The sequence below is a fragment of the Symphalangus syndactylus genome, chromosome 11 (genome assembly GCF_028878055.3).
Source record: "Symphalangus syndactylus isolate Jambi chromosome 11, NHGRI_mSymSyn1-v2.1_pri, whole genome shotgun sequence".
Lineage (NCBI taxonomy): Eukaryota > Metazoa > Chordata > Mammalia > Primates > Hylobatidae > Symphalangus > Symphalangus syndactylus.
In genome coordinates, this window is record NC_072433.2 from 83,123,056 (window position 1) to 83,137,697 (window position 14,642).

Here is a 14,642-nt window from a genome sequence, read left to right on the forward strand (position 1 = left end):
GCCCCTATTCAAGATGCAGTTGCTGTACTTCAAATGCCTCTGACAGTTGTGCTTCACCAAAACTAGAGAATGAACAAAGCGAAGGACCTGGAGTTCAGGAATGGAGGGATCCAACCCCAAGGCAGGAAGCAGGTCCAGAAAGCAGGCAGGGCAGCAGCAACAGGAAAGAACAACTTATCTGATGACTGGCTGGGTGGGAAGCACAACTGAGAGGACTTGAAGGACTTTGAAAGACTAAGTTAGCTACAAAGAAAACTAAGTATTACACACAAAAAAATTAGCCAGGCATGGTGGCGGGTGCTTGTTGTCCCAGCTACTCGGGAGGCTGAGGCAGGAGAATGGCGTGAACCTGGGAGGCGGAGCTTGCAGTGAGTCCAGATTGCGCCACTGCGCTCCAGCCTGGGCGACAGAGCAAGACTCCATCTCAGAAAAAAAAAAAAAAGGAAAGAAAACTAAGTATTGTAAGTGGAAAAAAAAAATAAGTCCGTTATATCCAGGAAAAACAAAAGCTTTATTGGAAAAGAAAAGGAAGCCAGGCGTGGTGGCTCACGCCTGTAATCCCAGCACTGTGGGAGTCCAAGGCGGGCAGATCATGAGGTCAGGAGATCGAGACCATCCTGGCCAACAAGGTGAAACCCCGTGTCTACTAAAAATACAAAAAATTAGCTGGGCGTGGTGGCACACGCCTGTAGTCCCAGCTACTCGGGAGGCTGAGGCAGGAGAATTGCTTGAACTGGGAAGGCAGAGGTTGCAGTGAGCTGAGATTGCGCCACTGCACTCCAGCCTGGGCGACAGAGCAAAACTCCATCTCAAAAAAAAAAAAAAAAGAAAGAAAAGGAAAATAATCAAATACTACTCGAAGTAGTGGATGAGATATATATAATTGTAAGTCACATAATAACTTAAATCCTGATACTAATTTAACCAAAATGGTAGTAAATTGTTTGGGAAAACTTGTGGGAATGGTAAGAGATGTATCACAGAGCTTGGATCTCATCTATTAAAGAGGAAATCAATAGCTGATATCTTAATTGATCCACAATAAAACATATTCAGTTAACATTCTTTTTCTTAAAACTTCAGTGGAAGAACGCAGTTTTGTTGAAAAGCACAGATGGCCGTCGAATATGTACTTGAAGCAGCTTGCGGAATACAGGAAGTATATTCACTCCCGGAAATGTCGTTGCTTAGTAATGTAACCTGGAGCTTTTATATACTACATTTCTTTTTTATTATTATGAAGAATGGGATATCTCCAGGTTCCAGTAAAATTCTTCTGAATGAAACCAATGTGGGTGTTAGAAAAATTACCATATAGCTTAATATGTTTATTAGTTCTCTTTGGAAAAAAACTACCATTGTGGTCTTAAAAGGGAACAAAATATACCATAGGCTAAAACTAAGGCTTTCACTCTAGAATGCAAAGCTGTTTTGCAGCTATGTTTTCCCTTAAAGATGTCCTGTTGCTTTAGTGATATTTAGACCCCTCTCAGTTAAGAAATGCTTAGATTTAAAAAAAAATTATATAGGATTAATACAGAAATTTCATCATGTCTGATTAATTGCTCTATTAAAATAAGGGGCATTTAAAGACCCAGCATAACCATTTGTATAATGAGAAATCTAGAGGAAAACCAATCAGTCCAACGTGAGATTTTAGGAATAGAAATTTGCCAGCCATTTGGAAAGTGAAATGCCACTTAGTTCCCAATTGGTAACAGTGTTTGAATCATCATAAAAAAAAAACCTGCTTTTCATCTGGACAACCCAATTGAGCCACTTTATCTCCTTTTGGCAATCTGAGTAGGCAGGGAACCTAGGCAGGGTTGGCTTTCTTAGCGTGTAACTTGTATAGCAGCACAGGGCCCACACTTAGAAGGACCCTGCACTTGGTTCAAGGCTCTGCTATAGCGGAAATTCTTAATAATGTTTGAAGAAGGGCCCCGTGATTTCATTTTGTGCTGAGCCCTCAAAATTGTGTCTATTTCGTGGCAGGAAATATCCTATGTTTTCTTGCTCAAACAGCTTTCTCTCTGAAAGCAGAAAAGAGGCACTGATATAAAGGGAAGAGAAGGAGGCTCACTGGAGGGAAGAGAACATAGTGAAGATTCCCGCCTTTGGGGAGGTCTGAACCACCCAGGGCCTCCACTGCCACCTCGGCTGGCAAGGGAGAAATGTGTTGTGTTGTCTTAGCTTTAAAACAGTCACAGTTCTTGCTCTATCATAGATGAACAAATACTTTCTTGATCGTTCTGTAAGACCAGGAGGTTGGTAAGAGTGACTAACCAGCTTAACTTTAATACACATGTATAAAGATGTTCACAGAGAAAGATGCTCTGTAGAGAATTTGCTACCGAAGTTGGCTCAAGAATTTTTTTTAGTGTTATTTACCAAGATTGGGATGTCAGTGGCTTAAATTCTTTGAATTCTTTTCAAGGACTGCAAGATTATTTGATAAAGAGTAGCATGAATCTTGTCCTCTAAGATTACACAGTAAGTTCAAAGAAAGGATGTAAGTCAAAGACTTGTTACATAGAGGGAGAATGGACTGGGATAGAGGACAGAATGATAGTTTCTTTCTTTCATATCACATGTATAGAGAAATAATTATATCAGAAACTCACAAACCTAGAGATGGAAAAACAGATTACTGTCTATTGTCAGCATCATTTTCATCTGTAAGTCAGTACTGGAATATATTTTTCTTTTAATTTCCAGTGACTTCAGAATACACAGTTTTTCCAACTTTTCAAAAATTTGATTAAATGGTTTTATGGTATAATATTGGGACCCCATACCGTTAGCCCTTGTATGTATACCAACACTGCCAAAGTAAAACATTAGGCCAGGCATGGTGGCTCAGGCCTATAATCCCAGCATTTTGGGAGGCTGAGGCAAGTGGATAACTTGAGGTCAGGAGTTCAAAACCAGCCTGGCCAAAACAGTGAAACCCCGTCTCTACTAAGAATACAAAATTAGCCAGGTGTGGTGGTGCACACCTGTAATCCCAGCTACTCAGGAAGCTGAGGCAGGAAAATTGCTTGAACCTGGGAGGTGGAAGTTGCAGTGAGCCGAGATCGCACCACTGCGCTCCAGCCTGGGTGACAAGAGCGAAACTCCATTTCAAAAAAAAAAAAAAACCAAAGTGAAACATTAAAAATTCCCTATAGATATATTCCAGGAAATATTTTAATTGGGCTGATTTTAATTAGGCTGTATCAGTGAAGATTACTGGAATCGATTTTATGTCTTTTGTATTTTAATCACTTGAGTTAATCAACCACTGGCAAATCCCATTTGACAAGGATTAGCCTTATAAAAAATAGATACTGTGGTAGATTTCTAGAAATTCATTCACATTTAAGACTTTTAAAATACAATAATAGCCTTTTGTTTTTCATGAGCATATTCGCACCCCTATATGAATTACAGCATTTAAAGTTCAAAATCAGTAACTTTTAATCTAGGAAATTGAAAAATATAAGTTGCAAAGCAAAAAAAGGTATTTTCTTGAAAATACTATTTAACGTTTAACTAGACTATAGGTAGTTCCTTAAGGTTGTTTGACCTGAAGTGGAGTTGGGTTTGGAAGCTGGTGCCCAGTTGGTGTGGAGTGTGTAGTTTTGTTATGAAAGTTCTCTACCACCTACCTGTGTGAGTGACACCAACACCCAGATGTCACAGCTCTCCAGAGCTAGTCAGAAATCAAATTAGTGTTTAAACCTATTTGCATATTGACTCGTCAGTACCTTTAACTCAGATAACAAGAAATTGTAAAATACTTATAACCTATCTTAGAGAAATGAGTGCTGGTTTTGAGAGTTGTTTTTTAACTGAAAGATTATTTCTAGATGGGTAGTGCTTTGTGCCGGTTTCTACTTCCATATATTTCCCAGTCGTTTTAGTTAGAGAAGATACTCTATGATAGAACTAAGGCCTTTCCTTTCTTGGCCAAAGTCTTTACCCTATTTAACCCTTTGTATATTTCTGACTGCTCACTGTTCATATTATAGGAGACTAGATTTGTAATATAGAACTCTCCATAACACGAATGAAATTAATTCTGTCCAAGCCAGCATGGTGGCTTCATATTGAGTAGTAACAGAAGTCTGAACAATTGGATAAATTTGACTTCCAAGACAGCTAAACTTTTCAACTGCAATTTTAAAAACTACACTACACTGTTATAGTTAATCTGACAAAAATGTCCTCAAAGAGTACTTTATTTTATTTAAAGCATCTGTTTAATTCAACCTTTAATAATTTTGCAAAGAAGGGTATGTGTGTATTTTAATATAGCCTGACCTGAATTTATATGTTTTTAGCTTTAGTATTTAACTTTTTGTAACAAATAAACCTTTTTTAAAACAAGTTTAACGAACTGTCCTGTAATTATTTTACCTTGGATGTTGAAATACTGAAATGATTTGGAGAATGCTGCCTTGTACTTCTCAAGCATAATTATGCTTCATAGATAATTTTCATTATGTGTAAAATATCTAGAATGTTGCTGATACTATAGCTGACTCATATGTGTGGTGAGATAAAGAAATTTATGTTATCTTTAAAAGTCAAGACCAGAATTTATCTCAGCAAAATAACTGCCTTTATTTAGAAAAATGCTTTGATAATTAAACATAGAAGTGAGCCCCTTGTAGACGTGAGTGTTGCCTGGGACCAAGGCTTAGGAAGTGGAGAAGCTGCTCTGCATAACAGATGGAAAAGAATTTGGAACTTCCCAGGGCTGAGGAGCCCAGGTAGGGAGGGGAAAGAGACAAGGCAGCCATACCATGAGAATGGATGGTGCATGGAATGATGCAGCCCCTCCCCAGAAGCTTCCCAAATTTTCAGTAAAGCCTACTAAACTCATGAAGGGCTCCACAGTTCCTTTGGAATTATGTTCCTAACACAGATCTGATCTGGACACACATCTTCATAGAAGAGCCCTATTGCCTTTAGTTACCTCCACAGTCCTCTTTGCCATGAGGCCTTTTATAACTTAGCGCTGTCTTTTCTGCCTGAGCACTCCTCCCCCAGGCAGAAAAGGTACTGCCATCTTGACACACTGCATTGTCCATTAAGATTGTGTACTGGCAGACTTTAAACTCTTCCTATGGCTTGGGGTGGGTTGTCATTCCCTGTCTACTTTGCAAACTTCTGCATATCCTGAAAAGGCCATCTTAAATATCATTTCTCTTTTGTTTTCTGTGACTTTCCCAAGAAGAATTTGTTGCTTTTGTATGTGTCTTTCCTTAGCTCTTTATTCATACCTTTATTATGGTGCTTACGGCATTTCTAGGTATTTGGGTATTGGTGGTCTCTACTGGGCTATTACTTGAGGGACAGGGACCATGTCTTGATTTTTCTTCGTGACCTGCTTCCCAACCCTCCATCTAGCATAGGGCCTGGCATAACCTGTGTAATACATGGGACTGAAAAGGCCAGATTGCTTCAGCTGGAACAATAATTGCAAACTTGCAAATGAAAATGAAAAGCATGCTAACACTTAAAACTGTTTGCTCAATGTCAGGAGTAGCCAGTGTCAGCCAGCATGTGGGACCAGGGTGATCAGGGAGGCTAAGTGTGTGGGGAGTTGATGAACATGTAGAATGGAAAAGTGATAAGTGATGGACCACTGAGGAGATGCAGAATATGAACAAAATAGTCCTTGGAGACATCTTTGCCTGGGAGTCTTCACTGGAGTTTGGGCAGTAAGATGAGATGGGGAGACAGAAGAGTTTTTGTTGGGCATAACGAAGTTGGGAATTCTCTTGGTGCTATACACAGTGTTTGACTGTAGGCAGATGTTCCTTTAACTGCATGCACTTAATTTTCCATGTCATGAGGCAGGCTGTGTCTCAAAATCTCAGTTGTCCTCTACTGTTAAAGCTTAATGTTCAACAGTAAACTAATGATCAGCATTAGCATAAAAGTGTCTGGCATTCTCTCACATGTTCAGAGCAAAGAGCTCTCTTATTTATAATTATTTAAGAAAATAGCATGCAATTTATGCCACAGCCCGACAAGTTCTTCCTGCCTGCTGCCTCCCAAAAAACCAATGCATTGAGAAGGGGGTCTCAGGACCAGGTGGTATCTCTTGGTCTGCCAAAATGCTAAATCTGAAAAATACCTGAAAAACCAGTTCTTTAGGTTTCAAAATAGTGGTATTATCCATAGGAGTAGATGGGGAAATTACGAATTTTGCAGCCTTCAGTTGCATAACCCTGGGGCAGTAAGCAACTTACAGAAAAACAAGTTAAGCAAACGATGGTTATTGTTCACCTATGCCTATTCTTTAGCAAAGTTCAGGCCCCTACCATAATTCTAACCTTGTGACCTTGTATGGTTTCAATTTTTGAACAAGGAAGAGATCAAGTTCAAGGAGGGAAAGAACTGTTAACGATTTCCACACAAGAATGAGCGAAAGCACTTTAGACTGTTAGAAGCAAGATGGAGTCAGTTATGTTAAACTTCCCTTACTACTATAATTTTTGCAAAGGCAGTTTCATTTAGTGGACACAATATATTATTATTTTTTAATTAAGGGGAAAGGAATGGGGATCTCAACCCCTCTTCCTTTGTTGGGCACTTGGAAGATCTGAAGAACTTTTTAACTAAAAAAACATATGAATAAAGTCCAAAACATTAACTTGCCTTGAAGGTCAAGCCCAGTCCCTCATCTTTGACTTAGTGCCTATCCTGTTTTGTTCATGCCCAAGCAAGATTCTGTTTCTTCCCCTACTACCTACATCACCACTAAAATGCTTTTGCTTTCAATACTTGTAACCTCTAGGACTCCAAAGGTCCCAGTGGTTTGATCTCTGACATGTCATATTCAAACTCAGTGGTTCAACAGTCAGAAATTACTAAAAGGGGTCTCATTCTCTTTATTTTTTGATGGTTAACATTGTGTAAAAGGTAATATATTTGCCTGGCTCAAAGCTCAAAATAATATAAAAAGTCAACTTTAAGAAGAAAGTGCTAGCTCCCATTCCTTCCCCTCATGCCCCGCATCCTTCACAGGTATTCGGATTTATTAGTGTCTTGTGCATGAAAACTGTTTATTTATGTGAATACAAGCAAATGAAAGTGCATATTTCTCATCTTCCTACCTATAGGAAATAATGGCCTCCCCAAAAATGTCCATATTCCTAATCCCCAGAACCTGTGAATAGGTTAACTTTCATGGCAAAAGGGATTTTGCTGATTTGATTAAGTTAAGGATCTTGAGATACAGAGATTGTTCCGAGAGGCTTCGTTGTAATCACGAGGGCATTTATAGGAGGCTGGCAGTAGAATGAGCATTAGAGGAGAAGGCAGTGTAATGGCAAGAGATTTGAAGTGGCTGCCCTTTGCACTCAGGGGCCCTGAGCCAAGGAATAAAGATGGGTTCTAGAAGCTGGAAATGCCAAGGGGGTGGAGTCTCCCCTGAGCGCCTCCAGAAGGAACCAACCTTGCTGAGACCTGGATTTTAGTCCAGTCATTCTGATTTTGGACTTCTGACCTCCAAAGCTGTAAAGAGAATAAGTCTGTATTGTTTTAAGTCACTGTGTTTGTAATAATTTGTTACAGCAGCTCAGTCAGTCCAGTAAACAGTTGGTTTAATGAATTGCTTTGTGGTGTCTTAATAGCTGAAACACAGCATTTTGTTAAACAAGTTGTTCTCAAACTGTAGCAGTCATCAGAATCCCCTGAGGGGCTAATTAAAACAGGGGCTGGGTGTGATGGAGTGTGCCTGTAGGCCCAGTCACTTTGGAGGCTGAGGTGAAGGATTGCTTGAGCCTGGGAGTTGGAGTACAGCCTGAGCAACACAGCGATACCTTGTCTCCTAAAAAATAAAATTAAGGCCGGGCACGGTGGCTCAAGCCTGTAATCCCAGCACTTTGGGAGGCCGAGGCGGGCGGATCACCTGAGGTCGGGAGTTCAAGACCAGTCTGACCAACATGGAGAAACCCCATCTCTACAAAAAATACAAAATTAGCCAGGTGTGGTGGCGCATGCCTGTAATTCCAGCTACTCGGGAGGCTGAGGCAGGAGAATCGCTTAAACCCAGAAGGCAGAGGTTGCAGTGAGCTAAGATCACGCCATTGCACTCCAGCCTGGGCAAGAAAAGCGAAACTCCGTCTCAAAAAATAAATAAATAAAAATTAAAATACAATTTAAAAACCCAGAAACAGAATGCTGGGCCTCAGTTGCAGAGTTCTGATTTTGTCCATCTGGGATGGGACCTGAGAATCTGCATTTACAAGAAGTTCCCAGGCGATGCTTATGCTGCCGGTCCACAGATCATGCCTTGAGAACCCGTAAGACAATTCATTCCAGTTCTCAGGTCTGGAGCAGAACCCAGCTCCTTGAGGGCCGTTCCTTCTCCTCCATTCACTGGCCTAGCCCACAGGGGCTTACAGGGGCTTCCTTTGCCCTTCCACCACCAGCGTGACCTTTGACCTCTAGACCCCAGTCTCCTTTCTCCTTGAGAGTTTTTCCAATTCCATCACTCGACCCGCATTTTTCTAATTCTGTTGCACAAACATTTGACCAAAAGACCACACTTTTCCCTGAGGCCTAGGGCAGCCTAGCGGCTACCACCTCCCAAAATGATCTCTCTTTGTGGGAGGGTGGGTGGGAGCTGGGGGCTGACCTAGATCTTCTCAGGATCACACATTCAGCCCTGTGCCCTCCCTTCACATTTTGTTGACCTTATAATCTCTCCTGCTCAGGGTTTCTCTGGGCTTATACTAAGCACTGGGTCCTTGACCTTTTGGACCAATCAATGACCCAGGGCTATGAATTCTCATGGAGTTGATACAGGAGTTATTAAGAAATACTTTTTAGGCAGATAGTAAGGTTCTCCGTGGAATTTTTCCTGTAATAAGGAACAACCCCTGAACCATCTCTTTCCTAACAGAAAAGGCGGCTTGAAGGGCCAGGCCAGCAAGCTTTGATATGCCAACGCAGGCCCATAAATCTGGGCTCACTTAATATGGCGATTCCTGCCATCTTTTCCTTGTCACCAGGTGTACCAAATGTCATGGCCACCTCCAGATAACACCATGGGTTCAGAACATCATGGCGACCCGCATTTGCATACAAAGGGCTAAGGTGGGAGGGCCAGGCTTTTTGCGGGCTAGGTAAATGACACATCTGGTCAAACCAATCCCCTGGCCCCTATGCAAACCAGACACCACCTCCTCCAGCATCGCAATATAAGCAGCCACTTTTCCGTGCACACAGGGTTTTCTCTTTGTTCGAATCTCCCCTCCTCTGTGTCTGTACTGGGGAGCTACTTTCTTCTTCCTTCTGTTTCTTGCCTATTAAACTTTTTGCTCCTTAAAACCACTCCACGTGTGTTCATGTTATTAATCCTTTTGGCTCGAGACCAAGAACCCTGGTGTTCCTCCAGTCATCAGAGCCCTATCAGAGTTAATCTAAAATTAAATTCTGAAAAAACTTAGAAACAGTTTTATATGAATTTTAAAGCATTTTAAACATGAAATTTGAGTCCCTCAATATTTTTTGTTTACAATGATAGAATTTTCTACCGTTTCAGAATACATATTTTTACCTGAGTTGTCTACCTTTTTGTTAATTTCTGATTTTTTAAAAATATTCAGCTGTCTTGTAAGAATGAGGATAAATATTAAGCACAATCATAAATAAATAATCTTTTTAAGCCTAAGAGCCTTGCAACACCAAATTTGGCTAAGCAAGTTCTAAAGAGAGTTACTGAGTAACCACTGTCCTCAGGCAGGCTGGCTTAGAACTCGAGAGTGCTTTTTCCTTCCTCCTCCCAAGTGGAAGTATCTTGCTTTTGTCTTTACTTTTCATAAATTTAAGGCTGAGGAAAAATGCAACATCCTCAGTTTCAGTTCCCATAAAATTAAAATTTATGTAGGCAATTTTCATTTTCCTCAGAATCTCTCGTCTAATTCTCTCCTCATTGTGAAGCCTGAGTCACTGAACACACCATTGTTTTGGGGGCTTCTGTCCCATTGGTTGGAAGAGGACTAGGGTTGGTTTTCTAAATTTAGTGACTTCCTCTGAGGAATGGATGGCCTCTGAGGCAATAAAGCTGTTCTAGTTTAAAGTAACTGCATACCAAAATCCCTGAGAGGCCACCTGGTAGAACCCTGATTGCAATGTTGCAGTGCCCAGGCGAGGTTAAAATGCTTTCTTTGACTAGGCAGAAAGCAAAAGTTAAGAAAATTCCTTAGCAAGAACTCAGATATAAAGATTATGTACAAAAGCTAATAGGCGCTATTAAGTATGCCTGGGCATTTTGCTAAGCGGCACATCACCACCACCACCACCACCAACAATAACAACAAAACCTTCTCTTTTATAACCTTCACAATTTTTGTTGTTTGCTTGTTTTGAGACGGAGTCTCACTCCATTGCCCAGGTGATCTCCATTCACTTCAGCCTCTGCCTCCTGGGTTCAAGGGATTCTCTTGCCTCAGCCTCCCGAGTAGCTGGGGTTACAGGCACCCGCCATCACACCCGGTTAATTTTTGACTTTTTAGTAGAGACAGGGTTTCACCATGTTGGCCGGGCTGGTCTCGAACTCCTGGCCTCAAGTGATCCACCTGCCTTGGCCTCCCAAAGTGCTAGGATTACAGGTGTGAGCCACAGCTCCCAGCCTGGCCCTCACAACTTTTAACGAATGTGCTAAGAAAGACTGATCTTGTATAGCACCTTAGTAGGCATTGGGTGGCCCTACGCTGCTAGAGGGTGTCCTTGTAAACATATTTGTGGTTTGTAACTTACTTTTTTGTTGTTGTTCACAAATGTTATTTGCTCAGACATCCAAAGAAGATGGGCTACCATTAGCTCTTACTTTTTGTGTGTCTTCTAACACTCTCTCTAAAATATAATAGTTGCTCAGGAAATGTCTGTTGAATGTAACAGAACACAGTGGGGAACACAAAGTCACTGGTCTCCAAGTGGATGGTATTGACTGTTTGGGCCCAGATACCCATTTGTGCTTGGGGCCCAGGGAACTTGGCCAGAGGGCTCAGGGGAGAGGCCTAGGGGACACCAACATCAGTGGAAGGGTGAGGCACCACCTCTAGGGACTTCACAGGCAGGACCTCAGGGAGGGGCAAGTGTAGAAGGACAGGAGGTCCATGGGAGGCATCCCAGGAATAATAGGAGACACTGGGGCCTGGTTTTGGAGCAGGCAAGAGGTGTTTGCATGAAGTCCATAAGCTGGTGAGGCCTGAGGAAATGGAAGTATTAGTTATTATTTCAATATCACCATTTGTTGTGCTCTTACTGACGGCCAGACATTCTGCGTACATGATTTCCTTCAGAAGAGCTGATATGGCACAGGAAAGTGGTCTGGTGGGGTGGTTGAGCATGTGATGAAGCCAGACTGCACAGGCAAATTCACATCCCAGCTCCACCCCTTACTGTGTGACCTCAGACAGGTAAAGTGACCTCTCTCTGGACTTTATCTGCTCATTATAACATGCAGCTAAGGGACTACTAACCCCATAGTGTCACTGGGAGGAATAAATGAGGTCATACACATTAAGTGCTGAAACCAGTGCCTTGCACAGAGTTAGCACTCTGCAAGTATAACCACTCTTATTATCTCTATCATTTTATTGTCCCAGCAATCCAGTGACCAGGGGCTTTGCATGTCTCTATTCTAAAATGGGTACAGTGAGTAATAGCCTAAGGTCCCATGGTTAATAAGTGGCAGAGCTGGGAAGAACTAGGACCTGACTCCAAAGCTCACATACTCTACAGACTAGCAAACAGCCTCCACAAGCATTCTGAGAAAAATGTACAATAATCCAGCAAACACGGAAGTCAATGTCCTCCTTTGAGGATGCTGTTGCATTGCTGTCTTTGGGCAATGTGAGGGAGGCTGGGCATGTTGCCAGGAGACACATTCTTTTTTTTTTTTGAGACGGAGTCTCGCTCTGTCCCCTAGGCTGGAGTGCAGTGGCACGATCTCGGCTCACTGCAACCTCTGCCTCCCGGGTTCACGCCATTCTCCTGCCTCAGCCTCTCCGAGTAGCTGGGACTACAGGCGCCTGCCACCACGCCCGGCTAATTTTTTGTATTTTTAGTAGAGACGGGGTTTCACCATGGTCTCGATCTCCTGACCTCGTGATCCGCCCGCCTCGGCCTCCCAAAGTGCTGGGATTACAAGCGTGAGCCACCGTGCCCGGCCTTGGGAGACACATTCTTTTAGTTGACTTGCAAGGCTGACTCTCCAAGGTCAAGGAGTTATTAAGGTCATCCTCCCTCCCCACTTTCCTTCCCACCCACCTCTGAGGAAACTATTCCAAAGTCTGACCTGATTAGGATTCTTCAAATGTTGTGACTTGTTAACACACCAACCTTGTGGTTAATATTTGACTTAACCCAAATCGGATAATAGGAAAAAACAGCATGCTTGGTGGGAAGTGTTTGGGGAGAATGGAGAGCTGGTTGCAGGGCCCATTCAGCCACAGGGAAGCCAGAGAGTGAGGTTTCTTTGTTAATCATCTTTAATTTTAATTTAATTAGTTAATTTAATTTTCATTATCCTTAATTCTTTTTTCTTTTTTTTTTTTGAGACAGAGTCTCGCTCTTTCACCCAGGCTGGAGTGCAGTGGCGCGATCTCGGCTCACTGCAGGCTCCGCCCCCCGGGGTTCACGCCATTCTCCTGCCTCAGCCTCCTGCGTAGCTGGGACTACAGGCGCCTGCCACCTCGCCTGGCTAATTTTTTGTATTTTTAGTAGAGACGGGGTTTCACCGTGTTAGCCAAGATGGTCTCAACCTCCTGAACTTGTGATCCACCCGCCTCGGCCTCCCAAAGTGCTGGGATTACAGGCGTGAGCCACCACGCCCGGCCGCTTAATTCTTACAATAAAAAGCCAAACTAGAGAGATTTGCTTACCTATAGTCACACAGTTGGGAAATCACCTAACTGGGATTTGAATTCAGTCCACGTGGCTTCTAGACCATGAAAGGAGCAGGAATTTTAGATTCTAGGGCCAGTTCCTGTTAGGAGCTGAGCAGCTTATACATTCCCTCATTGAAGAAAATATACTTCAATAAAGTTGTAGAAAAAGGAAGAAAGAGAGAAGAGAGAAAAGAAAGAAAGGAGGAAGGAGGACGGGAGGGCAGGAGAGAAGGAAGGGAGGAAGAAAAATATAGGTAGCTAGAAAAATGTGTTCTGACTGGTTCTGTAACTGCTGTAGACAAGTGATGTTTTCAAAGCAAGGCCAGCAAAACTGGATAAAAATGGAAAAATTTTGTTTCTGGGCAAATGCTTCTCACACCCTCTTGTGATCTTCTTCTGAATTTATTACCCACCGTGACACCCACAATACAGCCTTGTGACACGGAATTCTACAATCCATGAAGAGCAAGTGCACCTTTTTGTGTTTGCTTTTGCTAACTGCTTGCTGCAGTTAACAGGTCCTAGAATTTATGATTTTCCAGGAGAGTTCAATCTTAACGATGCCATTTATACAGTTGTTGATGCTTTGGACTGTATTGATAAATCAGCTCTAATAGCTCTTAGCACAGACTTTGGTCTATAATGATGCTTGAATTGAACCAGGAGATGAAGACTCTGATGGACTTTGTGTCATTATTGAGAAACTTCGGACTTACACCAAGTTATCAGCTGAAAGTGTAAATAAGTTACAGAATGCTGACAGAAGAATTGCCAAACATTGACATGATGCACCCATTCAGCATCTGTCTTAGGCTGTTGGAGCTGCTATAACAAAATACTATAGACTGGGTAGCTTATAAACAACAGAAATATATTTCTCATAGTTCTGAAACTGGAAAGTCCAAGACCAAGTTCCTGGCTGCTTCAATGTCTGAAGAGAACACATTTCCTGGCTTGTAGATGGTGCCTTCTCACTGTGTCCTCACATGGTAGAAAGGACAAACTAGCCCTCTGGGTCCTCTTTAAAAGGGCACTAATCCCTTTCATGAGGGCTCCACCATTATGACCTAATCACCTCCCACAAGGTCCCACTTCCTAATACCATCACCTTAGGGGTTAGGATTTCAACATATGAATTTAGGTGGGGCAGAAACATTCAGACCATAAGAGCATCCCTTGCATGAAATGGTGTTACTGTGGAGAAGCAAGTGAGAGCGGCAAAGGGGAGAGAAGTCAAAGCACAGAATATTAGCATTTCCAGTGCTTGTGACCCTTAAAATGAATTCTGAGAGAGGTGCTTCTTGAAAAAAGGATAGGTAAAAACTTTGAGACATAATGGGTACTTAGTCACTACTTTGGAAATTCACAATGCATGTAACATATTAAAGGCTCTGGCAAGTTCCAAGGTCAAGCTTCCAGCCCAGCAGTCTTCACAAGCCTGTGTGAATGTCTGCTAAGTAAATTTACCAAGCTTGGGGTCTGTCCAGTGCTGTCCCCTCACTCTGCTGCTACTGTCCTGGACAAATGAAACATCTACTTCTTTCTTTCTTTTTTTTTTTTTTTTTGGTCTGAGATGAAATCTTACTCTGCCGGCCAGGCTGCAGTGCAATGGCGTGATCTCTGCTCTCTGCTCACTGCAACCTCCGCCTGCCAGGTTCAAGCGATCCTCCTGCCTCAGCCTCCCGAGGAGCTGGGACTACAGGCACACACCACCATGCCCGGCTTTTGGCTTTTTTTTTTTTT

At 42.4% G+C, this 14,642-nt stretch overlaps 1 protein-coding gene across 4 annotated transcripts in view; it reads left to right on the plus strand.

The window, feature by feature from the left end:
• The window catches only part of RHOBTB3 (Rho related BTB domain containing 3), an 87,148-nt gene that overhangs the window by 62,089 nt on the left and 10,417 nt on the right, over nt 1–14,642 (plus strand). Inside the window, exon 12 of one of the 4 annotated variants that reach the window (XM_055233372.2) lies at nt 1,084–4,377. The exons of the other annotated variants lie outside the window; for them this stretch is intronic. Coding sequence (XP_055089347.1) covers nt 1,084–1,199 — 116 coding nt within the window. The 3' untranslated portion in view covers nt 1,200–4,377. Of the gene's footprint in view, nt 1–1,083; nt 4,378–14,642 lie in introns of those variants that run through there. 4 annotated transcript variants of the gene reach the window in all.